The sequence below is a fragment of the Phoenix dactylifera genome, unplaced genomic scaffold, assembly GCF_009389715.1.
Source record: "Phoenix dactylifera cultivar Barhee BC4 unplaced genomic scaffold, palm_55x_up_171113_PBpolish2nd_filt_p 001773F, whole genome shotgun sequence".
Lineage (NCBI taxonomy): Eukaryota > Viridiplantae > Streptophyta > Magnoliopsida > Arecales > Arecaceae > Phoenix > Phoenix dactylifera.
Window position 1 is genome coordinate 21,612 of NW_024069071.1, and position 24,683 is coordinate 46,294.

At 45.7% G+C, this 24,683-nt stretch overlaps 5 protein-coding genes across 5 annotated transcripts; all 5 read right to left on the reverse strand.

Annotated features, from left to right (window-relative positions):
- Positions 1–216: 216 nt before the first annotated feature.
- Positions 217–1,420, reverse strand: LOC103718882 (transcription factor SRM1-like). Its single transcript, XM_008807882.4, has 2 exons — positions 996–1,420; positions 217–436 (listed from the first exon to the last, which is right to left on the reverse strand). Exons 1-2 carry the CDS (start codon positions 1,361–1,363, stop codon positions 250–252), a joined length of 555 nt encoding a protein of 184 aa, XP_008806104.2. The 5' UTR covers positions 1,364–1,420; the 3' UTR covers positions 217–249.
- Positions 1,421–1,750: 330 nt separating this feature from the next.
- LOC103710323 (NAC domain-containing protein 90-like) lies at positions 1,751–2,997 on the reverse strand. Its single transcript, XM_008795995.4, has 3 exons — positions 2,705–2,997; positions 2,107–2,402; positions 1,751–2,026 (listed from the first exon to the last, which is right to left on the reverse strand). Exons 1-3 carry the CDS (start codon positions 2,856–2,858, stop codon positions 1,751–1,753), a joined length of 726 nt encoding a protein of 241 aa, XP_008794217.2. The 5' UTR covers positions 2,859–2,997.
- A 1,756-nt stretch (positions 2,998–4,753) lies between these two features.
- Positions 4,754–6,214, reverse strand: LOC120109078 (transcription factor DIVARICATA-like). The gene is made up of 2 exons (XM_039122813.1): positions 5,813–6,214; positions 4,754–5,254 (listed from the first exon to the last, which is right to left on the reverse strand). The coding sequence occupies exons 1-2, from the start codon at positions 6,166–6,168 to the stop codon at positions 5,068–5,070; spliced, it is 543 nt and encodes a 180-aa protein (XP_038978741.1). The 5' UTR covers positions 6,169–6,214; the 3' UTR covers positions 4,754–5,067.
- A 4,662-nt stretch (positions 6,215–10,876) lies between these two features.
- LOC120109076 (NAC domain-containing protein 90-like) lies at positions 10,877–13,161 on the reverse strand. The gene is made up of 3 exons (XM_039122811.1): positions 12,869–13,161; positions 12,271–12,566; positions 10,877–12,190 (listed from the first exon to the last, which is right to left on the reverse strand). The coding sequence occupies exons 1-3, from the start codon at positions 13,020–13,022 to the stop codon at positions 11,915–11,917; spliced, it is 726 nt and encodes a 241-aa protein (XP_038978739.1). The 5' UTR covers positions 13,023–13,161; the 3' UTR covers positions 10,877–11,914.
- A 1,806-nt stretch (positions 13,162–14,967) lies between these two features.
- On the reverse strand, positions 14,968–16,385 carry LOC103718883 (transcription factor DIVARICATA-like). The gene is made up of 2 exons (XM_008807883.4): positions 15,983–16,385; positions 14,968–15,417 (listed from the first exon to the last, which is right to left on the reverse strand). Exons 1-2 carry the CDS (start codon positions 16,336–16,338, stop codon positions 15,231–15,233), a joined length of 543 nt encoding a protein of 180 aa, XP_008806105.2. The 5' UTR covers positions 16,339–16,385; the 3' UTR covers positions 14,968–15,230.
- Positions 16,386–24,683: the final 8,298 nt, after the last annotated feature.

Here is a 24,683-nt window from a genome sequence, read left to right on the forward strand (position 1 = left end):
AAACCAATCCATTAAGGTTCCACTAGAAGGGAATTCACATGCAGAAATAAAATAAATCCAGTGATACCGGATGGATGTTATTCTTTCGAGCTATATATATATATATATATATATATATATATATATATATATATATATATATATATATATATATATATATATATATATATATATATATAGCGAGAGAATATAGCTAAGCCTTCAAAAAAAAAGAGAGAATGAAAGAGATTGACTTGCTATATGATTTTTTCAAGGATTCGTGATGTCATGGATGCTCTTTCTCTTAGACTCTTTATTGCTAGCATTGTGGCCCTGGCGCATGAAGTATTTCTGAGCATGGCTGGCCACTTGAGATGGCGTCCTTGTTTTCACCGCCCACCTCGAAATGTTCCTCCAATCACCCCTCCCAAACTTGGCCAGCCCGTCCAAAAACAACCTGCAAGAGCCAACCAAAAAAACCCAAAACATTGTACCGAAAAAAAAAAAACCCCAAAACAAAACAAATGAAATAAACCAAAGAGAAAACAAATCAGAGTCCCTGTCACAATCTCCGCAACCTAGCTCCCTCCCATGAATCCTATGGGAACGGACCATGGTCCCAATACCGCCCGGTGTTCCCAACTTCCCACCGTTTGCGGTCAAAACCGAGGTAACAAATCAGTTGGCGGCGACGGTATTGCGACCGAGGACGGTTACAATCCCGTACCACAAAATTTCTCAACCCGAAGTACGGTTCCAGTCCAGCTCCGAGAACCAGCGGATATTTCGCCGCCGCCGACGCCCGGCATGGTTGAACGTAACCCTTCAGGAGTCGTGTTCCCCTGCATCACCTACCCCCACCCCTCCCCAGAACCGAAATTACACCGAAAAAATCGAGCACCCACTTCAACAGCCTCTCACAAACCCAAGGGGGTCGACGAATTTGGGGCCCACGTGGCACTCGTGCGGGTGCACTAAAATTAAGAAGAAAATTGATTGAAGTTTGGAATTCTCACCGGTGCTCCTCTTCCGTCCAGGGGATCCCCCGGCGGCGCTCCTCGCCGCGGCCCCGGCTGAAGGAGATCTGGCGACGGCGGGCGTTGGAGGTCCCAGGGGCGTCGGAGCTCTCGCCCGCGTCGTCGTCGTCGTCGGCGTTGTTGTAGTCGTCGTCGTCCCATTGCCAGGGCGTCTCCACCTCCCCGCGCTCGATCATCTCGAGATCGTTTACCAGCAGCCGGTAGCGTTCCCACACCTCCCCCGGGCTCCTCCCGGGAACCTGCGCCGCGATCAGCAACCACCGATTCGGTGCTCCCTCAGGAATCGCCACCAGCGCCCTCTCGAACGCCTTGTCCTCCTCCCGCGTCCACCGGCGGAAGAACTCCATCACATCAAACGCAAATCCAAATCCTCCGTTGAGAGAGAGATTTAAAGATGCGGCGTAATTAAAAAAAAGTGCAATGAACCCCTCCCTGCCACGTTTAACACCTTTCCCGACACGTTGGACTAGATAAGCAACACCCACGGCGGCACACGTGTCCACAATACAATCGGGCGGTTGGGAGTGTAACTGAGAGGAGATTTATTCGGATTCGGGGATAGGTACAGTTCGGGGACGGTAGGGATGCCTCCGGATGTCGGCCGGGTGGGGGCGGTGGCGTCGTAGGTTTGGGACTCCAACCCCTTTTGGAAGCGTCCGCCGTGTTGAATTCAAACTCTGGCGTGGGCGGCTCCCTCCGGAACCCCTTTTGGAGCTTGAATTCTCTCTCTCTCTTCAAACCCAATCCAACAAGTCCCAACCATTGTCCTCAATTCCTTTGGGATCATTGGTTCTTCGATGATGCATCGAGCGGCTGCAGACATCGTCTTCGGGCGAGGAGCTACCCTCAGACCTGTCTCTCTTGGCCATGAATCTTGTCTCCATGGAGGGCAACGCTTCAGGCGTTCTTCGACTCTCGCTTGCTGTAATCGCGACGGGAGGACGCCGATCGAATGCTCTGATGATCTCCGATCTTGTATAGACTCGACACAAGCTAAATTCGCCTCGTTGCTACACAATCAAACAATACAAGATCGCTATAAAAAGAAGCAGATGATAAACTAAAGGTTTCAAAGAGTCGGAATTATTACCTTTGATATTTCAGTTGACATAGTGGTGGCTGCATCTTCTTTAAATGCCCGATACTCGTTCATCTTCCATATGGTTTTGGTTCCTGTGGGAGCTCTTCCTTGGTAAAAGACCATGGTCTTCTTCACACCGATGACACGGTTGGCGGAGGAGTAGACGAGGCTAGGGGAGCCGGTGGCCTTCCAGTACCCGGAAGGTGTGGTTCGAGTCGGTCTACCCCCATGAGCTTCCCTCTCTTGCCTTGGGCAGAAGAAGAACCATTGCTCGGAGTCTCGAATGCATGGCTCTCCTGAAATCTCTGCATGCAGTGATTATTTATTGGAAGTCAGTTTATGATTCAGATATGATAATAGTGTTGGAAAGTACTTCAAAGAGCTAGAGACTTGATGTGAAGGTGAAGGAGAAAGAAATTAAGCATATACATAGATTCACAAATTATTAAAATTAAAGCAACCGACTGAAGATCAAGGTGACGAGTCGGATATAGAACTACCCAAGGATGTGAATATTTTTATTCTTGGTTTCTCTGCTAAAAGCGAATAAGGCTGAAATAGAAAAAAGAGTGAGAAGAAAATGAACTAGTACAAAATGAGTGCTTACGAGGGAGCTGCCATGGATCGAAGCAGTACACATTGGCGACGGGGATGACTCGTTCCATGTCCTCTCTCCTGCTGTTGAGCTTGTTGCGAAGGTAAAAACTCAATAATTCTTCTTCTGTTGGGTAGAAACGATAGCCTGGTGCAAGATTATTCATTTCCCTGCTTCTTTTCCTTATCTATCAACCTTTTTGGATCTTGGAAGATGTTGCTGATTGCCCCCCTCTCTCTATGGAGCTTCTATTTAGTTGTGGAAGCTTGCAAGTTGAAGGAAAGGTGTGCTTCTATATGTGTAAGTTGGTGTAAAGTGCATATATATATATATATATATATATATATATATATATATATATAGCAAGGCTTTAGATTGGGGGGAGAGAAAAGAGCAGTGGGGTGGTGTGGGGCTGATTGAGACTGCTTCTGTGGAAATTTCCAAGAGCGTGGTGGGACTTGTGGAAAACTAGGGGAAAGGAGGACTCAGTCATTCCCCGCTCCGTTCCCTTTCACATAAAACGATTAGCTAGAAAAAAATACTGTTCCTGGACTGGTGACGAAAGGCAAGACTCAACCCTTACCACAGATCCTGTACCCTGCTCCCCTGATCCATGCCAGAATAGGCAACATGGATGGCTGCAGCCTCAATACAAGTCAAGAATGACAAACGGAAGAGAAATTTTTGCATGAGAGTTCAACCAAAATTGATGCAATCAAGGGTATAGTTGGTTGGGAAGTGTTAAGACTCTGGAATGCAAATGAAATTGAGTGACTTTTGCTCCAGCCATTTGGTTGGAGAGAGTTTCATTTCCATTCTGATTCTAAAGGAGAATGGATATGCCCCAATCCTCTAAAATCAAATTTCTTCTCTTTCCGAGTATTCAAATTACAATCCGATTTTGATTGCGGTTACAAACCAAATATGCCAGAGGATATAGCCATTTCGATTCCCACCAATTTATTTCGATTCCGATTTCCGTTGCGAACCAAACACGTGCATATATTAAATATTCTTCTAAATTAAGATATAAGGATGACAATCAAACTTTTGATCAAAAAAGTCACGCCCCGCACCCAGCATCCGGATCTGGCATGCGACACAGCCACACACTCCCTAGAAAAGAGTTCTAAAGAATATGTAAGGCCTAAAAATATATTATAACCTCAATATCATTGAACAATAATAATCTCAATTCATACCAAACAACTAAGTTGGTCTAATTACCAAAATTTGATTAACCAGTATCAGTGATGCTCTATCTAATTATTCCCTCCACCAGTGATCTCAACTATAGCCATGTACTATACAACCTGCAATTTTGAAAAAAAAGAACAAGTAACATCTGGGTGCTCGAATTGATTGGATTTAGTTAGTCTAACAAGTCAACTCAAGAGTCAGGCTACACTATAGTATAGATACCTCAATAAAGATTGTAATTCAAACGTGCTCAGTAATTGCTGTGATGGGGGCTGGCACGCCGCCTGATGACTATGGACTGGAGCCTTTCACCAGAGCCGACCAAAAGTCATTGAAAGACGCCCTTACCTAGTCCAACAATTCTAGAGAGAGACAATCTAAGTAGAGAGAGAAACAAGAGAGTGAAGAGAGAGAAAAGTAGAGAGAGAGAGAGGAGAGAAAGCCTTTTTCCTCTTCTCAACATAGGGGAGACTCTCCCTCCCCCTCTTCTTCTCAAACAAAGCCATGGAAGAGTCGATGGACAGTGGCCTACAACAGCCTCAGGCGGTTGGCAGCAGCGGCAGCTGCAACGGCCTAATGTCCAGCCTCCAGTATATTTAAGTATATTTTTGTTTAAGATAAGATTTTGTATTTAAGTATATTTTTGTTTAGATAAATATTGATTATAAAATTCTAAGAACTTAAAAATTTAAATTAAATATTCTAAACCAACAATATTTACATGCGCTGGAACCGATCGGCGTCTCAACTTCCATGCATGTCTCCATTCATCTCGCTGATGTGAACATGGCCAAGTAAAAATATGTCAGCATTTCATAGCAGGAACATATGGTACAGCAGTGAACAGTGACCAACCAGAAGTTAGGAGAACCCATCGCAAATATCATACCACAATAATCAAAATGTAGCACAAGAAACAGGCTTCTTTGCCAAAACCAATCCATTAAGGTTCCACTAGAAGGGAATTCACATGCAGAAATAAAATAAATCCTGTGATACCGGATGGATGTTATTCTTTCAAGCTATATATATATATATATATATATATATATATATATATATATATATATATATATATATATATATATATATATATATAGCGAGAGAATATAGCTAAGCCTTAAAAAAAAAAAAAAAAAAGAGAATGAAAGAGATTGGCTTGCTATATGATCTTTTCAAGGATTCGTGATGTCATGGATGCTCTTTCTCTTAGACTCTTTATTGCTAGCATTAGGGCCCTGGCGGATGAAGTATTTCTGAGCATGGCTGGCCACTTGAGTTGGCGTTCTTGTTTTCACCGCCCACCTCGAAATGTTCCTCCAATCACCCCTCCCAAACTTGGCCAGCCCGTCCAAAAACAACCTGCAAGAGACAACCAAATAAACCCAAAACAGTGTACCAAAAAAAAAAAAAAACCCAAAACAAAACAAATGAAATAAACCAAAGAGAAAACAAATCAGAGTCCCTGTCACAATCTCCGCAACCTAGCTCCCCCAATGAATCCTATGGGAACGGACCATGGTCCCAATACCGCCCGGTGTTCCCAACTTCCCACCGTTTGCGGTCAAAACCGAGGCAACAAATCAGCTGGCGGCGACGGTATTGCGAGCGAGGACGGTTACAATCCCGTACCACAAATTTCTCAACCCGAAGTACGGTTCCAGTCCAGCTCCGAGAGCCAGCGGATATTTCGCCGCCGCCGACGCCCGGAATGGTTGCACGTAACCCTTCAGGATTCGTGTTCCCGTGCATCACCTACCCCAACCCCTCCCCAGAACCGAAATTACACCGAAAAAATCGAGCACCCACTTCAACACCCTCTCACAAACCCAAGGGGGTCGACGAATTTGGGGCCCACGTGGCACTCGTGCGGGTGCGCTAAAATTAAGAAGAAAAGTGATTGAAGTTTGGAATTCTCACCGGTGCTCTTCTTCCGTCCAGGGGATCCCCCGGCGGCGCTCCTCGCCGCGGCCCCGGCCGAAGGAGGTCTGGCGACGGCGGCCGTTGGAGGTCCCAGGGGCGTCGGAGCTCTCGCCCGCGTCGTCGTCGTCGGCGTCGGCGTCGTCCCATTGCCAGGGCGTCTCCACCTCCCCGCGCTCGATCATCTCGAGATCGTTTACCAGCAGCCGGTAGCGTTCCCACACCTCCCCCGGGCTCCTCCCGGGAACCTGCGCCGCGATCAGCAACCACCGATTCGGTGCTCCCTCCGGAATCGCCACCAGCGCCCTCTCGAATGCCTTGTCCTCCTCCCGCGTCCACCGGCGGAAGAACTCCATCACATCAAACGCAAATCCAAATCCTCCGTTGAGAGAGAGATTTAAAGATGCGGCGTAATTTAAAAAAAGTGCAACGAACCCCTCCCTACCACGTTTAACACCTTTCCCGACACGTTGGACCAACACCCACGGCGGCACACGTGTCCACAATACAATCGGGCGGTTGGGAGTGTACCCAAGAGGGGATTTATTCGGATTCGGGGATTGATATGGTTCGGGGACGGTGGGGATGCCTCCGGATGTCGGCCGGGTGGGGACGGTGGCGTCCTAGGTTTGGGACTCCAACCGCTTTTGGAAGCGTCCGCCGTGTTAAATTCAAACTCTGGCGTCGCTGACTCTCCCAAGCCAGTCGGTCTCAAGAGGAAAGCCGCGTGAGTTTATAATCTGCAATCAATCATCAAGCTAGCGGTCCATGCTGATGGGAGAAGATGTTAAGAGTGATTGAATTCTTAGGCTCTCATTCGTATACCCAGAGGAATGTCAGATCACACCATGGATATCCCAGTTTCATATGTACTTCTTTATATCACGATATCGACCCGTTTGATTTGCTGAATGAGCATAGGGAAATAAAAAACAATAAAAAATAAAAAAAATTATATTGGTTGAATTTTTTAATATAAAAGATAATTTTTGAAAAAATAATGAAAAAATCTAATTTTCATCTGTTGGAAATGAGATATTTTTTTTCAAAAATATTCTAAAGTTTTTAGATAGAATACGATAAGATATTTTTTTTATTAAAGACGTAACAGGCATTTTATTTAATTTTTTCAAAAAATTAAATCCTCAATCAAATATTAGCTATTTTGGAATATGTCACTTTTTATTATCAACTGAGCATATAAAAACTACGGTATTAATTTTTCAAAAAATATTTTAATATTTTTTTTTTTGAACCAAACGAGTTTTAAAAAATTAATGCAATTCATGCAGTTGGTATAATTTAGAAGAAGTTGAATCACAACATGCCATCTTAATAAGGTGCAGAAGCTCTTGTTTGGTTGAAGAGATTGGTAGGATAAGTTGAGTGGAAAAAAATATAAAACAATAAAGATAGAAGACAAAGGTGTGGATCCTTGAAAGCAGGGCCAATATTACTTCACCCTCCCTCTTGAAATAATATTAGCTCAACTAAGTGACTTTTCCAGCACAACTTTGATCTTGTTTGAGCCCAGCAGATTGTCATAGTAAAGCAAGCTAATAGATGCAATACATGCAAAGAGGAATAGCAAAGCTGGAAAAAGTGTTACAACTTATGTTACTAGGAGGAATTTGAAGGTTGGAGAAGATTCAAAGGGTTTATGAGTGTTTGCACCCCATATTGGCAACCTAAGAACTTGCTTTCAATGGATGCTATGATAAGCTGAGGCTCGGGATAAGTTGGAACAAATTTACTACAAAATTTTTACTGGACCGGATGAAAGGTTTTGTCATGATAGGCCAAATAATCACAAGAGCTTCATGAAGATAATTCCAGTAATGTTTAACTAAAGCCTCCGCTTGCAGTTGAACAGCGAAGGAAGTGCATTAGTAGTTAGTGGAGTGAGTGGAGTCATAGAATGTAATTGCTGGACCTACTAGGGATGCATGATGAACCGACTTGGGCGATTATGGGTATGCGAACCTAGCAGTTATTTAGCGATAATAAGATGTAAGTTGGAAAAAGAACACTTTAGCCAATCAACAATCTATTATTACCTTTATTTTTACCTTTGATTTTATTGTTGCATTTATCTTTTAAATTTTATATTTTTAGTTATCTTGTTCAATTCTAATTTATACATAGTTGTAGTATAGACTCATAGTCTCAGCTACATTATACCTTCTCCTCTTTCGAGCAGACGATATTATAGTAGTGAAAGTCTTTGAAAATCAAGACACTAGAACTTACACTATCAGTCCTTCGCTTTATCTTTTTTCCAGCTATTAGATGCTAGTGGCATGCTTGTGCACAAGCAAAAACCTATTAGGGGACGCCCACACCATCCATATCCTTGCAGTAGAGGATTTCCCAGCCAACAATGAGGTAAAGAGATTTTTTAGGACAAACCTTGTGTTTTCTAGAAAGTTCCAAATTTTTTTATATGGTCTAAATATCTTAGCACATAGGGATTTCTAGATACATGGTACCTAATGAGTGGGACGTTGATATATATTTGGCATAAACTTGGTAAGTAATATTTTATTTCTATTTTTTTTTACGAACCAAATGAGTTCTTAGTGATCTTCCATTTTTTTCTTCCAACTCCCTACATGTCCTTTGCCCCTCACTTTTCTTTATCCTTCTGCTTTTTTTCTCCTACCAACCCTTGCTAATGACGTTAACTGACATCTAATCCTCTACATAATATATAAATATGAGCCTCCTTATTGGGCTAATGTGTACCTAATAGTTTGTAGGTGCACACCTATTATCTTGTCAATATATATCTTTTGATTTATTAATGTGCACATCAATCGGAAGTAATACATAGTTTTATCTTAGTAATATGCAATAAATGACTAAGTAATACACACTAAGCCTCTTTAAGATATCATCAATGGCAATTTAATATTGGATATCTCCTTGAGGACTCCAACAAGTTCAACTAGTTAGCAATAGCACCATCATTGCAGGATGAGGATAATGATGCTAAGATCTGGGCTGGATTTGGATGGGCTCTTAGAATATGCAAGATGGATGGACCAATATGCCTAATTCTTAATAGAATTTTCAGTCTACTTTTATAGGAATATCTAAACAAGCCCTTAAAATCCTAGAAATACCATCCCATAAAAAAAGCAAGTGTCCAGGTGATGATTTAGCACAATACAAGGATTAAAGGCTATTCCTTATCTTTTTTTGGATGAGAAAGACCAAGACTTTTCATACATGGAAATTATGCTTTTGAGATGGTCTCGTCTATAGACCATATATATTATGTGTATCTGATAGATAATACACTAAATGTTTGCATATTTAACGTCAGAGAAACTTTTGCTACTTACCTCCAGACTTTGGGCATATGAAACTTAAGATTCCACTTCAAATGTTCCATATCATTCTTTGATATATTCTTTTCCACTGGTTTTGAAATGATAATATTCTCATTTGACGACCGTTTAGCCTTTCTTTAGACAATAATGTAGTTTATTGCCTCGCATGGCTGGAGTAGTAGATGAGTGTAGCAAGTTTGTAATTTGGCTTAATCTAAGTTTGATTTAGATGACCTTCTGATTTTCAAGATTTAGACTTAGGGCTTGTTTGGAAAAATGAAGCCAAATCTGGTGGGATTTGACAGGATTTTTCTAAACAACCTCCTAAACTTAGCTTCATGGTAGACACCCTTTAGATGATCACCTACAGCTCCAGAAAATCTCAAGTTAGTGTTAAAAAAGTTTTAGTATTAACATTCTGAAGTCTTCAAAAAGAAAGAAATTTTCTTTCACTATTGAATGATTGGTCTTTTTTGTGTAATCAAAACCAAATAATTGGTTTCTCTAAATTTTGGGAGAGTATGTGGGATCATTCTTTAACAAATTGGGTGGTTCTACCTACCTTCTAATTAAACAATGATCCGGACTTAGATCCGATCCATTCGCTTAATAGCTGCAGGAAATTTTAAGATCTAAACCTATCACACTCCCGATCTCTAAATTATAATTAGAGGGTATGACAACCACCGCATAGTCACAAGGATTGGCCCTATATGTGTGCAAGGCTTTCCACCTATCACTGAATTTAACATTATTTTGTAATCATATAATTTATATGTACGTTGTGGTGATTATTAGAACAACTAAACTATTTAACAAAATATCATATATATATATTCGTATACATTTCCACAAGTTATAAACAGTTTTCTTCTAAATTTACAACTCAAAACTTTTACTATTTAAGTTATTTATACATAATTCTCAAGCAAAACATTAATATACTCAACGATCAAAAGTAAGACTAGTTTAACTATAGAATTGATCTTGCTTCTATTGGTTCTCCTTAATAGTCTTTTGTCCTTGAATTTGAAAAAGATGCAAGCAAAAAATAATAAATCTCACAGCTTAAAAATCACTTTAAAGAATTAGATCAAGTTGTATTAAATAATTTAAATAATACATTTTTACACATAAAGTTCATAATATTTACTTGCAATAATATCCATAAAATAAAATATCTATTTTTATATTCAATGATACTAATTACATTCACATATTCAAATTCGGATATCAAGTTTTTATATCCATTTCAACTCTACAGCCAATGACTACAACCATACTTAACCCTTGCAGCATAGGTCATACGACCATATTTAACCCTTGTGGCATAGATCTATAATTATCAGATTTCGGAATAGTGACCACAAGGCCGCACTAGCCCTACGGTTGAGGGCATGCAGCCACATTTAACCCCTATAGCGTAAGTCATGGGTCACATTTAATCCTGTGGTATAGGTCATGTAATCAAATCCCGGATCTATAATATAGTCAAGTTGAGAGCTAGATGATATATACATATGTATGTGTACATACACACACACACACACATAAGCCAAACATTCTTTTCTTTCATGGTACCACTTTGAATTTTACTACTTGATCCAATAATATAAATACAATACAATTTATACATAATGAGTGAGAAATCATGCAGTTAACTGACAATAATGCAATCATAAATCAAATTCATATAATTACAGAAATTTCGCATACAACTAAATTTGGAATCATACTAAAAATTTGCATAACATTGAATATAGAATATTTTACAAATAATTTCAATAAATACTACAAAGTGTAACATATTACTCATTTTGTAGATACCCACAATTAGGTCATCTAATCGCTTTATATACAAGGATGCTTTAGCATCTAAAACCCCCCAAAGTTGAATACATGAATTGAAAGAAGCATAATTTACATTCTTGACAAAATAACAATCAGCAAAGTTTCAACAAATTAGAGCTACGTTAACATTTGAAAATAATTTCCAAAAGTTCTCCAAAGTTTTGAAAAATCAAATTATTAAAATAACAGGCTGATACATGAATTTACTGCTGTTCTAACAGGCTACTGCTCTTGCTCTGTTCTCCTCCATAGCCCCCCCCCCCCCTTGGGGCTTAGCTTTAAGAGAGAGGAGAGAGAGTAAGTGAAATAGTGTGTGGCTTTATGATAAACTGTTCAAGCTCTTTGGGCCGGGGTTTCCCAAATCCTTATAGACTTTGGTTGAGCTCTTGGGGCCCGATTTGCTCCTGCGAGTCCAAATCATAAACTGTTCAAGCCCAAGGCTTGCATGACCCCAGTTGCTCATGGCTCATTCACCCACTTGAAACGAGCTTTTGTCTCGCCACCCTGTGTGATGTACCACTTGACGAGGTGGAATTTTACTCCATGAGATCCATACAAATAGGTGAAAGCAACTTGACACTTTGAAACGCGTCATGGGTGACGATTGACTGATGACGATGAGATGAACGCGGTGCCGAATAATTCCACCATTAGTCAATAGAAGAAAACTAATCAAACCCAAGTTTGGCCTGTCGGCCATACGACTAGAGTTGCTCTAAGCATTATATATCTCTCCTCTTCAAACTTTTTTTTTCCTTCTCTTTTTCATATTCTTTTTTCCTACCCTTTCTCTCCTTATAATTAGTGATGCCAAGTTATAAGAAATCAATATCTATTTTTTGAATTAATCAATAAAAAAATAAATTAATTATGGAGGGAGAGAGAGAGAGAGCTTGAACTCTCTCTCTCTCTCTCTTCAAGCCCAATCCAACAAGTCCCAACCATTGTCCTCAATTCCGTTGGGATCATTGGTTCTTCGATGATGCATCGGGCGGCTGCAGACATCGTCTTCGGGCGAGGAGCTACCCTCAGACCTGGCTCTCTTGGCCATGAATCTTGTCTCCATGGAGGGCAACGCTTCAGGCGTTCTTCGACTCTCGCTTGCTGTAATCGCGACGGGAGGACGCCGATCGAATGCTCTGATGATCTCCGATCTTGTATAGACTCGACACAAGCTAAATTCGCCTCGTTGCTACACAATCAAACAATACAAGATCGCTATAAAAAGAAGCAGATGATAAACTAAAGGTTTCAAAGAGTCGGAATTATTACCTTTGATATTTCAGTTGACATAGTGGTGGCTGCATCTTCTTTAAATGCCCGATACTCGTTCATCTTCCATATGGTTTTGGTTCCTGTGGGAGCTCTTCCTTGGTAAAAGACCATGGTCTTCTTCACACCGATGACACGGTTGGCGGAGGAGTAGACGAGGCTAGGGGAGCCGGTGGCCTTCCAGTACCCGGAAGGTGTGGTTCGAGTCGGTCTACCCCCATGAGCTTCCCTCTCTTGCCTTGGGCAGAAGAAGAACCATTGCTCGGAGTCTCGAATGCATGGCTCTCCTGAAATCTCTGCATGCAGTGATTATTTATTGGAAGTCAGTTTATGATTCAGATATGATAATAGTGTTGGAAAGTACTTCAAAGAGCTAGAGACTTGATGTGAAGGTGAAGGAGAAAGAAATTAAGCATATACATAGATTCACAAATTATTAAAATTAAAGCAACCGACTGAAGATCAAGGTGACGAGTCGGATATAGAACTACCCAAGGATGTGAATATTTTTATTCTTGGTTTCTCTGCTAAAAGCGAATAAGGCTGAAATAGAAAAAAGAGTGAGAAGAAAATGAACTAGTACAAAATGAGTGCTTACGAGGGAGCTGCCATGGATCGAAGCAGTACACATCGGCGACGGGGATGACTCGTTCCATGTCCTCTCTCCTGCTGTTGAGCTTGTTGCGAAGGTAAAAACTCAATAATTCTTCTTCTGTTGGGTAGAAACGATAGCCTGGTGCAAGATTATTCATTTCCCTGCTTCTTTTCCTTATCTATCAACCTTTTTGGATCTTGGAAGATGTTGCTGATTGCCCCCCTCTCTCTATGGAGCTTCTATTTAGTTGTGGAAGCTTGCAAGTTGAAGGAAAGGTGTGCTTCTATATGTGTAAGTTGGTGTAAAGTGCATATATATATATATATATATATATATATATATATATAGCAAGGCTTTAGATTGGGGGGAGAGAAAAGAGCAGTGGGGTGGTGTGGGGCTGATTGAGACTGCTTCTGTGGAAATTTCCAAGAGCGTGGTGGGACTTGTGGAAAACTAGGGGAAAGGAGGACTCAGTCATTCCCCGCTCCGTTCCCTTTCACATAAAACGATTAGCTAGAAAAAAATACTGTTCCTGGACTGGTGACGAAAGGCAAGACTCAACCCTTACCACAGATCCTGTACCCTGCTCCCCTGATCCATGCCAGAATAGGCAACATGGATGGCTGCAGCCTCAATACAAGTCAAGAATGACAAACGAAGAGAAATTTTTGCATGAGAGTTCAATCAAAATTGATGCAATCAAGGGTATAGTTGGTTGGGAAGAGTTAAGACTATGGAATGCAAATGAAAATGAGTGACTTTTGCTCCAGCCATTTGGTTGGAGAGAGTTTCATTTCCATTCTGATTCTAAAGGAGAGTGGATATACCCCAATCCTCTAAAATCAAATTTCTTCTCTTTCCGAGTATTCAAATTACATTCCGATTTTGATTGCGGTTACGAACCAAATATGCGAGAGGATATAGCCATCTCGATTCCCACCAATTTATTTCGATTCCGATTTCCGTTGCGAACCAAACACGTGCATATATTAAATATTCTCCTAAATTAAGATATAAGGATGACAATCAAACATCTGATCAAAAAAGTCATACCCCGCACCCAGCACCCTGATCTGGCATGCGACACAGCCACACACTCCCTAGAAAAGAGTTCTAAAGAATATGTAAGGCCTAAAAATATATTATAACCTCAATATCATTGAACAATAATAATCTCAATTCATACCAAACAACTAAGTTGGTCCAATTACCAAAATTTGATTATCCAATCGGTATCAGTGATGCTCTATCTAATCATTCCCTCCACCTGTGATCTCAACTATAGCCATGTACTATACAACCTGCAATTTTGAAAAAAAAGAACAAGTAACATCTGGGTGCTCGAATTGATTGGATTTAGCTAGTCTAACAAGTCAACTCAAGAGTCAGGCTACACTATAGTATAGATACCTCAATAAAGATTGTAATTCAAACGTGCTCAGTAATTGCTGTGATGGGGGCTGGCACGCCGCCTGATGACTATGGACTGGAGCCTTTCACCAGAGCCGACCAAAAGTCATTGAAAGACGCCCTTATCTAGTCCAACAATTCTAGAGAGAGACAATCCAAGTAGAGAGAGAAACAAGAGAGTGAAGAGAGAGAAAAGTAGAGAGAGAGAGAGAGAGAGTCGATGGACATAGGGAAGAGAGAGAGAGAGTGAAGAGAGAGAGAGAGGAGAGAAAGCCTTTTTCCTCTTCTCAACATAGGGGAGACTCTCCCTCCCCCTCTTCTTCTCAAACAAAGCCATGGAAGAGTCGATGGACAGTGGCCTACAACAGCCTCAGGCGGTTGGCAGCAGCGGCAGCTGCAACGGCCTAATGTCCAGCCTCCAGTATATTTAAGTATATTTTTGTTTAAGATAAGATTTTGTATTTAAGTATATTTTTGTTTAGATAAATATTGATTATAAAATTCTAAGAACTTAAAAATTTAAATTAAATATTCTAAACCAACAATATTTACATGCGCTGGAACCGATCGGCGTCTCAACTTCCATGCATGTCTCCATTCATCTCGCTGATGTGAACATGGCCAAGTAAAAATATGTCAGCATTTCATAGCAGGAACATATGGTACAGCAGTGAACAGTGACCAACCAGAAGTTAGGAGAACCCATCGCAAATATCATACCACAATAATCAAAATGTAGCACAAGAAACAGGCTTCTTTGCCAAAACCAATCCATTAAGGTTCCACTAGAAGGGAATTCACATGCAGAAATAAAATAAATCCTGTGATACCGGATGGATGTTATTCTTTCAAGCTATATATATATATATATATATATATAGCGAGAGAATATAGCTAAGCCTTAAAAAAAAAAAAAAAAAGAGAATGAAAGAGATTGGCTTGCTATATGATCTTTTCAAGGATTCGTGATGTCATGGATGCTCTTTCTCTTAGACTCTTTATTGCTAGCATTAGGGCCCTGGCGGATGAAGTATTTCTGAGCATGGCTGGCCACTTGAGTTGGCGTTCTTGTTTTCACCGCCCACCTCGAAATGTTCCTCCAATCACCCCTCCCAAACTTGGCCAGCCCGTCCAAAAACAACCTGCAAGAGCCAACCAAATAAACCCAAAACATTGTACCAAAAAAAAAAAAAAAAAAAACCCCAAACAAAACAAATGAAATAAACCAAAGAGAAAACAAATCAGAGTCCCTGTCACAATCTCCGCAACCTAGCTCCCTCCCATGAATCCTATGGGAACGGACCATGGTCCCAATACCGCCCGGTGTTCCCAACTTCCCACCGTTTGCGGTCAAAACCGATGTAACAAATCAGTTGGCGGCGACGGTATTGCGACCGAGGACGGTTCCAATCCCGTACCACAAAATTTCTCAACCCGAAGTACGGTTCCAGTCCAGCTCCGAGAACCAGCGGATATTTCGCCGCCGCCGACGCCCGGCATGGTTGAACGTAACCCTTCAGGAGTCGTGTTCCCGTGCATCACCTACCCCCACCCCTCCCCAGAACCGAAATTACACCGAAAAAAAAGAGCACCCACTTCAACACCCTCTCACAAACCCAAGGGGGTCGACGAATTTGGGGCCCACGTGGCACTCGTGCGGGTGCGCTAAAATTAAGAAGAAAAGTGATTGAAGTTTGGAATTCTCACCGGTGCTCCTCTTCCGTCCAGGGGATCCCCCGGCGGCGCTCCTCGCCGCGGCCCCGGCCGAAGGAGGTCTGGCGACGGCGGCCGTCGGAGGTCCCAGGGGCGTCGGAGCTCTCGCCCGCGTCGTCGTCGTCGGCGTCGGCGTCGTCCCATTGCGAGGGCGTCTCCACCTCCCCGCGCTCGATCATCTCGAGATCGTTTACCAGCAGCCGGTAGCGTTCCCACACCTCCCCCGGGCTCCTCCCGGGAACCTGCGCCGCGATCAGCAACCACCGATTCGGTGCTCCCTCCGGAATCGCCACCAGCGCCCTCTCGAATGCCTTGTCCTCCTCCCGCGTCCACCGGCGGAAGAACTCCATCACATCAAAGGCAAATCCAAATCCTCCGTTGAGAGAGAGATTTAAAGATGCGGCGTAATTAAAAAAAAGTGCAATGAACCCCCCCTCCCAACCACGTTTAACACCTTTCCCGACACGTTGGACCAGATAAGCACCACCCACGGCGGCACACGTGTCCACAATACAATCGGGCGGTTGGGAGTGTATCTAAGAGGGGATTTATTCGGATTCGGGGATTGATACATGGGCGTATTGAGTATAGACTCATAGTCTCAGCTACATTATACCTTCTCCTCTCAGCTACATTATACCTTCTCCTCTTTGTGTTTGCTTCTTGGGTGCCCCCACCCCCCGGCTATCTCAAGGTGAGTTTTGATGGTAGTGTAGCATTAGAGGGCAGGTCCGGCGGGGTTGGATTTGTCATCAGAGATCATCTTGGACGGCTGGTAGTGGCGGGTGGCCGATATACGCCTGGACTCACAGTAGTGGGAGCTGAGCTACGGGCAGCTTGGGAGGGTGTGTCCTATGCGAGGCGGGTGCTTGGCGCTAGGCGGGTGCACCTCGAGGGGGATTCCTCTATAGTGATCGACTGGATTCAGGGTGCGGACAGATATGGTGATGGACATCCTCTCATTCGGGAGACCCGCAGGATGGCCCTGGAGATGGACGACTTCGAGGCAGTACATGTGTTCCGAGAGGCGAACAGTATGGCAGACTGGGTCGCCTCTTACGTTGCACGACATTCAGGGGACTTTTGTTGGACTTCCACGGCAGGGCTCCCGCCCCCACTGTATTTTTTGCTTTCTTCTGATATGGCAAGGTGTACTCACGTTAGAGTTATATGAAATTGCCGTTTTCACCAAAAAAAAAAAAAAAAAAGTCTTTGAAAGTTAAGACACTAGAACTTACACTATCAATCCTTCGCCTTATCTTTTTTCCAGCTATTAGATGCTAGTGGCATGCTTGTGCACAAGCAAAAACCTATTAGGGGACGCCCACACCATCCATATCCTTGCAGTAGGGGATTTCCCAGCCAACAATGAGGTAAAGAGATTTTTTAGGACAAATCTTGTGTTTTCTAGAAAGTTCCAAATTTTTTTATATGGTCTAAATATCATAGCATATAGGGATTTCTAGATATACGGTACCTAATGAGTGGGACGCCGATATATATTTGGCATAAACTTGGTAAGTAATATTTTTTTTTTTTACAAACCAAATGAGTTCTTAGTGATCTTTCTTTTTTTTCTTCCAACTCCCTACGTGTCCTTTGCCCCTCACTTTTCTTTATCCTTCTGCTTTTTTCTCCTACCAACCCTTGCTAATGATGTTAACTGACATCTAATCCTCTACATAATATGTATATATATATGAGCCTCCTTATTGGGCTAATGTGTACCTAATAGTTTGTAGGTGCACACCTATTATCTTGTTAATATACATCTTTTGATTTATTAATGTGCACATCAATCAGAAGTAATACATAGTTTTATCTTAGTAATATGCAATAAATGACTAAGTAATACACACTAAGCCTCTTTGAGATATCATCAGTGGCAATTTAATATTGGATATCTCCTTGAGGACTCCAACAAGTTCAACTAGTTAGCAATAGCACCATCATTGCAGGACGAGGATAATGATGCTAAGATCTGGGCCGGATTTGGATGGGCTCTTAGAAAATGCAAGATGGATGGACCAATATGCCTAATTCTTAACAGAATTTTCAGTCTACTTCTATAGGAATATCTAAACAAGCCCTTAAAATCCTAGAAATACCATCCCATAGAAAAAGCAAGTGTCCAGGTGATGATTTAGCACAATACAAGGATTAAAGGCTATTCCTTATCTTTTTTTGGATGAGAAAGACCAAGACTTTTCATACATGAAAATTATGCTTTTGAGATGGTCTCATCTATAGACCATATATATTATGTGTATCTTGTAATGTCCGGGCCCAATACAGACTGGGCCCAATACTGTAGGGCCCAGTTTGAGGGTATTGGGCCAGGGTGGAGGGTTAGCAGGCCCAGAAAGAACAGGCTCCCATCTTCCCCGAGGGCTGAAAAGACAGGATCACAGATGGCCAACGGAAAGACCCCCACAGGCATGCACCACGCGAGAGCCCGCCACCTGCCTCCTCCTTGGCAGCTGGGCCTTGAGCTGGCCTGAGGGACCTGACAACTCCACTACAACCTGCCGCTATCTCCAAGCCATCAAGGCATAAGATCTCCGCAGGTATTCGGCACGACCTGCCATTAATGCATGAGACCCCCTCGAGTCTCCGATGCACTCAGTCATTTAATGAACACGGCTCAAGGCGATCTCCGGATCACTGAACCATCAAAGCGTATGGCTCTCCCTGACCGCCGGTTCACTCGGTAATAAATGCACTTACCATCCACGGACCCCAGGCCTACCACGGCCGGCGGTTCAACCACCCCAACAGGTCCGATAGACCGTGACAACTCCCTGGTTCCGGTCTAATTCGACCTTATTTTCCACCACGCCATTAATGGGCCAAATCGCGCCCAATTATTACAAAACAGGACAAACCTCCTGTCACCTCCCAGGTAACAAAAATCCTCCTATAAAAGGAAACCTGGAGGGGAAAAGGGGGGAGGACCAAAAAACAGAAAGAAAAACCCGAAGCTGGAGAGAATCCTCCTGGACCGGGTGGAGAGAAGTAAACAACACAGACAATTGAGGAAACGGATCCTCTGGACCTTATCCAAATATTCTCTCTGTCTTCTCCACATACTCTCTTCCCTGCTCTCTCCACATATTTGCCCCCTCTGACTTAAGCATCGGAGGGCCGACGCCGGGGAGCCCGGCTACCGGTTTTCTTGCAGGACTTACGCCCCCCAGGAGGACGCCACCCGCCGGCACGCCATCGACCACCGCTCCTACTGCGGACTTGCACCCCTCCAGGAGGACGCCACCAGCCGGCGCACGGTCATCCACCGTCCCTGCGGCGGAGCCCCTCCTTCCCCTGGCTTCGTGACGGCCCCCGGGTCCAATTTCCAGCAACAGTTGGCGCTAGAGGAAGGGCCCGAGTTCGCTGCCATGAAGCTAAGAAGCAAAGGAGCTTCCAACGCCTCTCGACGTCCTCCACCAAGTCCAGAACGTTCCGTTCGGAACTCACCACCTCCGGCCGAGTCAACGCCTCAAGTTCGACCGGAGCAGTTTGATGCCCTGGCGCAGCAAGTGCAGGCGTTGGCTACCGCCGTCCAAAGCTTGCAACCCAGGGGCATTCCAGCGGCACCGCCTCCTCCGGCTCCAGTTCAACCGGAGCCTCCTACAAGCGGACTTCCCCTTCGAGGTCAGGACTCCCAAGTCCGGGCCTCCCTCTGGAGAGAGCACGCAGCCAGCCAGGGGCCACGGAGGCTGGCCACAGCCTTCAGAAGCTGAGTCGGTTTCAGGGCAACCTGCACTCGAACGAACCGCTGCAGCAATCCTCCAGAATGATGAACTCGACAAGAAGGTCGAGAAGTTGGAGGGCCAAATCCAGGCACTCCACGGAAGGAAGTCAGGGCGTGATGGTGATTTTGAGTTTACTACGAAGTCACCCTTCTCCCCGGAGATTGAAGATGAACCGGTTCCGCTACGGTTCAAGATGCCCCAGGTGGAGCCCTACAACGGCAAGGCTGATCCCCTTGACCACCTGAAAAGTTACCGGGTCTTAATGGCCCTACAAGGAGCCTCGGAGGCCATGATGTGCAAAGCTTTTCCGGCGACACTCCGAGGGCCAGCCCGACTTTGGTTTACCGGGCTGAAGCCGAGTACTGTCTTTTCCTTCGAGCAGCTTGGCAGACAATTTGCTGGCAACTTTGCCGCCAGCCAACCCCAGCGGCGGACGTCCGACTCCCTCCTAGACATTAAACAAAAGGAGGGAGAATCCTTCAAGGAGTACTTGGACCGGTTCACCGCCGCAACATGGGAGGTCCGGGAGCTTGACCAGTCCATCGCCATGTTAGCACTGAAGACTGGAGCCCGGTCTTACAGATTCCTCTTCTCGATTGAGAAGAATTTCCCCGCGGACCTCACTGAAATGTTCGCTCGGGCGCGGAAATACGCCAAGGCGGAAGAAGCCGTGGCAGCTAGGCGGGGCGGAACCGAGCAGAACTCCAAGAAGAGATGCCGCGAGGAGCGCGGCCAGCACAGAAGCCCGTCTCCACGGCGAGCTAAGAATCCGCCCCGCCCAAAGAGTCCACCCCGGTTGAGGGGACCGCCACAGCAGAGGTCACCCCTCCGCCCGAAGTTCCCACTGCAGGCCCGTGCACCCGAAGGGAGGTATGAAAGATACACTCCCCTCAACGCTCCTCGGGCTGAAATCCTCATGGAGATTGAGAGTCGGGATCACATCCGGCTCCCACCTCCGAAGCCAGACACCAGAATTCGGCGTGATCCCCGGAAGTATTGCCGCTTCCACCGGGATCACGGACATGATACCGAGGAGTGTTACCAGCTCCAAAATGAGATCGAAGCACTCATCCGCCGAGGGGTGCTCGATCGATTCGTGCAAGGCCGGCGTGAAGAGAAGCGGCCAGCCGAAGGAGCAGCACAGCCTGAAGGCTCGAATGCCAACAGGCCCATCGCCGGCGTCATGAACACTATCCGAGGCGGGGCCTCGGCTGGAGAAGCTTCGGAGGAAGAAACCTTCTCAAAGCGCCTGCGCGCCTCTGAAGCCATCTCCTTTTCAGACGACGACCTAGAGGGAGTCGAAACTCCCCACGATGATGCCGTGGTCATCTCCATGATTATAAATAGATTCGATGTAAAACGCATCTTAGTTGATAATGGAAGCTCGGCGAATGTTTTGTACTTTGGTGCATATTGTAAAATGGGGATGACCAAAAAACAGCTGCGGAGGATGAATGCCCCGTTAGTTGGATTTACTGGGGATTCAGTCCCAGTAGAGGGCGAGATCGACCTTTTGGTCACAGCCGGGCTCGCCCCCCGCGAAAGTACTGTGGGGATGAGCTTCCTCGTGATACGCCTTCCCTCGGTCTACAATGCCATCCTCGGAAGGCCAGGCCTCAACGCCCTCCGAGCGGTGGTCTCAACTCGCCACTTGCTTATGCGATTCCCCACCAGCCAGGGAGTCGGCGAAGTTCGAGGGGACCAAATGGTGGCAAGGCGATGCTACCTGGCGACCCACGAGGCAAGACGATCAGCCGAGGTGCCTGCCTCAACAACTGACCAGCCCACAACTGAGGTTATGGAGGCACGGGTCAACCCCCAGAAAGAGCGGGTAGAGCCTGGTGAGTTACTGATCCAAGTTCCCTTACGAGAGAACTTTTCCGATCTAACTGTGCAGGTCGGCTCCGGCCTCGACGAGCATGAGAGGGGTCGCCTCGTCAACTTCCTGTGAGACAACATGGATGTTTTCGCATGGGCGCCTGCAGACATGCCGGGGATAGATCCCGAGATCATGGTCCACCGGCTCCAAGTAAAGCCAACCAGCAAGCCCGTGCGGCAGAAGAAGCGAGGCGCTGCCCCTGAACGACAGCAAGCAGCAGCCGAGGAGGTCAGCAAACTCCTTGAGGCCGGCTTCATCCGGGAGATAGCCTACCCGGAGTGGCTCGCCAATGTGGTCCTCGTCAAGAAAGCCAGCGGGAAGTGGCGTATGTGCGTGGACTACACCGACCTGAATAAAGCCTGCCCGAAGGACAGCTTCCCACTTTCCAGCATCGACCAGCTCGTGGACTCCACCTCGGGTCACGAGCTGCTGGCATTCATGGATGCCTTTTTCGGATACAACCAGATCCGCATGGCGCCAGAAGATGAGGAGAAAACAGCCTTCATCACCGACGGGGGAACCTACTGCTACAAGGTGATGCCATTCGGCTTAAAAAATGCCGGGGCAACTTATCAAAGACTGGTCAGCCGGATCTTCAAAGACCAAATAGGCCGAAACATGGAGGTCTACATGGATGACATGCTGGTGAAAAGCAAGGTGGCGCAAGACCATATAGCCGACCTCAGGGAAGCATTCTCCACACTCCGAAAGTACCGGATGAAGCTTAATCCAGCCAAATGTGCATTCGGGGTCACCTCCGGCAAATTCCTCGGCTTCATCATTACACAACGAGGAATTGAGGCCAATCCAGAGAAGATCCGAGCCCTCCAAGGGATGACGCCTCCTAGGACGGTCAAGGAGGTACAGCGGCTCACGGGCCGAGTGGCAGCCCTCGGGAGATTCATCTCCCGCTCGGCCGAGCGCTGCCTTCCATTTTTTGCAGCCCTCAAGAAGCCAAAGAACTTCTTGTGGTCGGACGAGTGCCAGCAATCTTTTGAAGAGCTCAAGCGCCTACTGGCTTCCCCTCCCCTGCTCACGAAGCCTCAACGGGGTGAGCTCCTCTACTTATATCTAGCTGTCTCCCCTGTTGCAGTAAGCTCGGTCCTGGTCCGAGAGGAGGGCAAGCTCCAGAAGCCAGTATATTATATCAGTCGGGTCTTGAGGGACGCCGAGACCCGATACTCCAAGCTTGAGAAGACTGCCTATGCTTTGGTCATCTCGGCTCGGAGGCTCCGACCCTACTTCCAAGCTCATACAGTGGCTGTGCTGACCGACCAGCCGGTCAAGCAAATCCTACAGAAATTAGATCGTGCGGGTCGGATTACCAAATGGGCCATCGAGCTCGAGGAATTCGACATCAAGTACCGACCCAGACCGGCGATCAAAGCACAAGCGCTCGCGGACTTTATTGTCGAGTGCACTATACCAGATGAAGCCAAGCCCGAGCCCGAGCCCGAGCCACCCACGGAGCAGACCCCGAGTTTGACATGGACTCTGCATGTCGATGGCTCTTCAAACTCGGGGGGTAGCGGAGCAGGATTCATCCTCACCAGCCCAGAGGGGGTGGTCGCCGAACAAGCCTTGCGCCTCGAGTTTTCTGCTTCAAATAATATAGCGGAGTATGAGGCACTTGTCGCCGGGCTCAAGCTAGCCAAAGAGCTAGGAATAAAGGACTTGAAGGCCTTCAGTGATTCTCAGCTCGTCGTCAACCAAATTGTGGGCGACTTCGAAGCCAGAGACCCGACCATGCAGAAGTATCTTCAGAAGGTACGGAATCTCGCCTCGACCTTGGAATCCTTTCATATTCAACATATTGCCAGGTCGGAGAATCTTAGGGCTGACCAGCTATCAAAGCTGGCGTCCTCTCGCATGAGCGAGCTTCCCAAAGAGGCAGTACTGGAATATCTCCAAAAGCCCAGTACAGACGAGCCCAAGCAGACCCTCTGCACCGAGTTCGAGCCAAGCTGGATGGACGAGCTCACTAGCTACCTGCAAGATGAAGTCCTTCCCACTGATGAACAAGAGGCTCGCCGAATCAAGCGCCTCGCCACCCGGTACATACTGTACGAGGGAAAGCTCTATCGGAGGTCCTTCACCTCTCCCCTCCTCAGATGCCTCCGCCCAACGGAGGCTGATTACGCCATGCGCGAAGTCCACGAAGGAATCTGCGGAAACCATCTAGGAGGGCGAGCATTGGCCCACAAAATTCTGCGCCAAGGATATTATTGGCCGACACTCCAGAAGGATGCTATGGACTTCGTCCAAAGATGTGACCGGTGCCAAAGGAACGCCAATGTTCAACGCCGGCCCTCGGCTCCTTTGACTTCTATCAGCTCCCCTTGGCCTTTTGCCCAATGGGGAATTGACATTCTCGGGCCATTTCCACTGGCCACCGGACAAAGGAAGTTTCTGGTCGTCTCCATCGACTACTTCACTAAGTGGGTAGAAGCCGAGCCCCTTGCCCGGATCACCGAGCAGAAGATGCGGGATTTCGTCTGGAAGTCCATTATCTGCAGATTCGGGCTCCCCGCATCCTTATCTCTGACAACGGTCGCCAGTTCGACAACATCCATTTCAGAGAGTTCTGCTCCGAGCTTGGCATCGACCATCGCTTCACCTCGGTCGCGCACCCTCAGACGAACGGAGAAACCGAGGTAACAAATCGTACTATTTTGCAGGGTCTCAAAGCCAGGCTCGACAAATCCAAAGGGCAATGGGTCGAAGACCTATACAATGTCCTGTGGGCGTACCAGACTACGTTCCGCGTCCCCACCGGCGAGACTCCCTTCAACTTGACCTATGGGACGGAGGCCGTCATTCCACTGGAGATTGGACTTCCCTCTCCAAGAGTCGAGCACCACGATGCCAGCTCCAACTCTTCGCAGCTCAGAAACAACCTCGACCTGATCGAGAAAACAAGGAAGGTCGCCCGAGTTCGTATGGCGAGGTACCAGCAAAAGACAGCTCAGTACTACAACGCGAGGGTCAAAGTCAAATCTTTCAGACCAGGGGAGCTTGTCCTCAGAAGAGCTGAAACCTCCCGACCAACTGAGCAAGGGAAGCT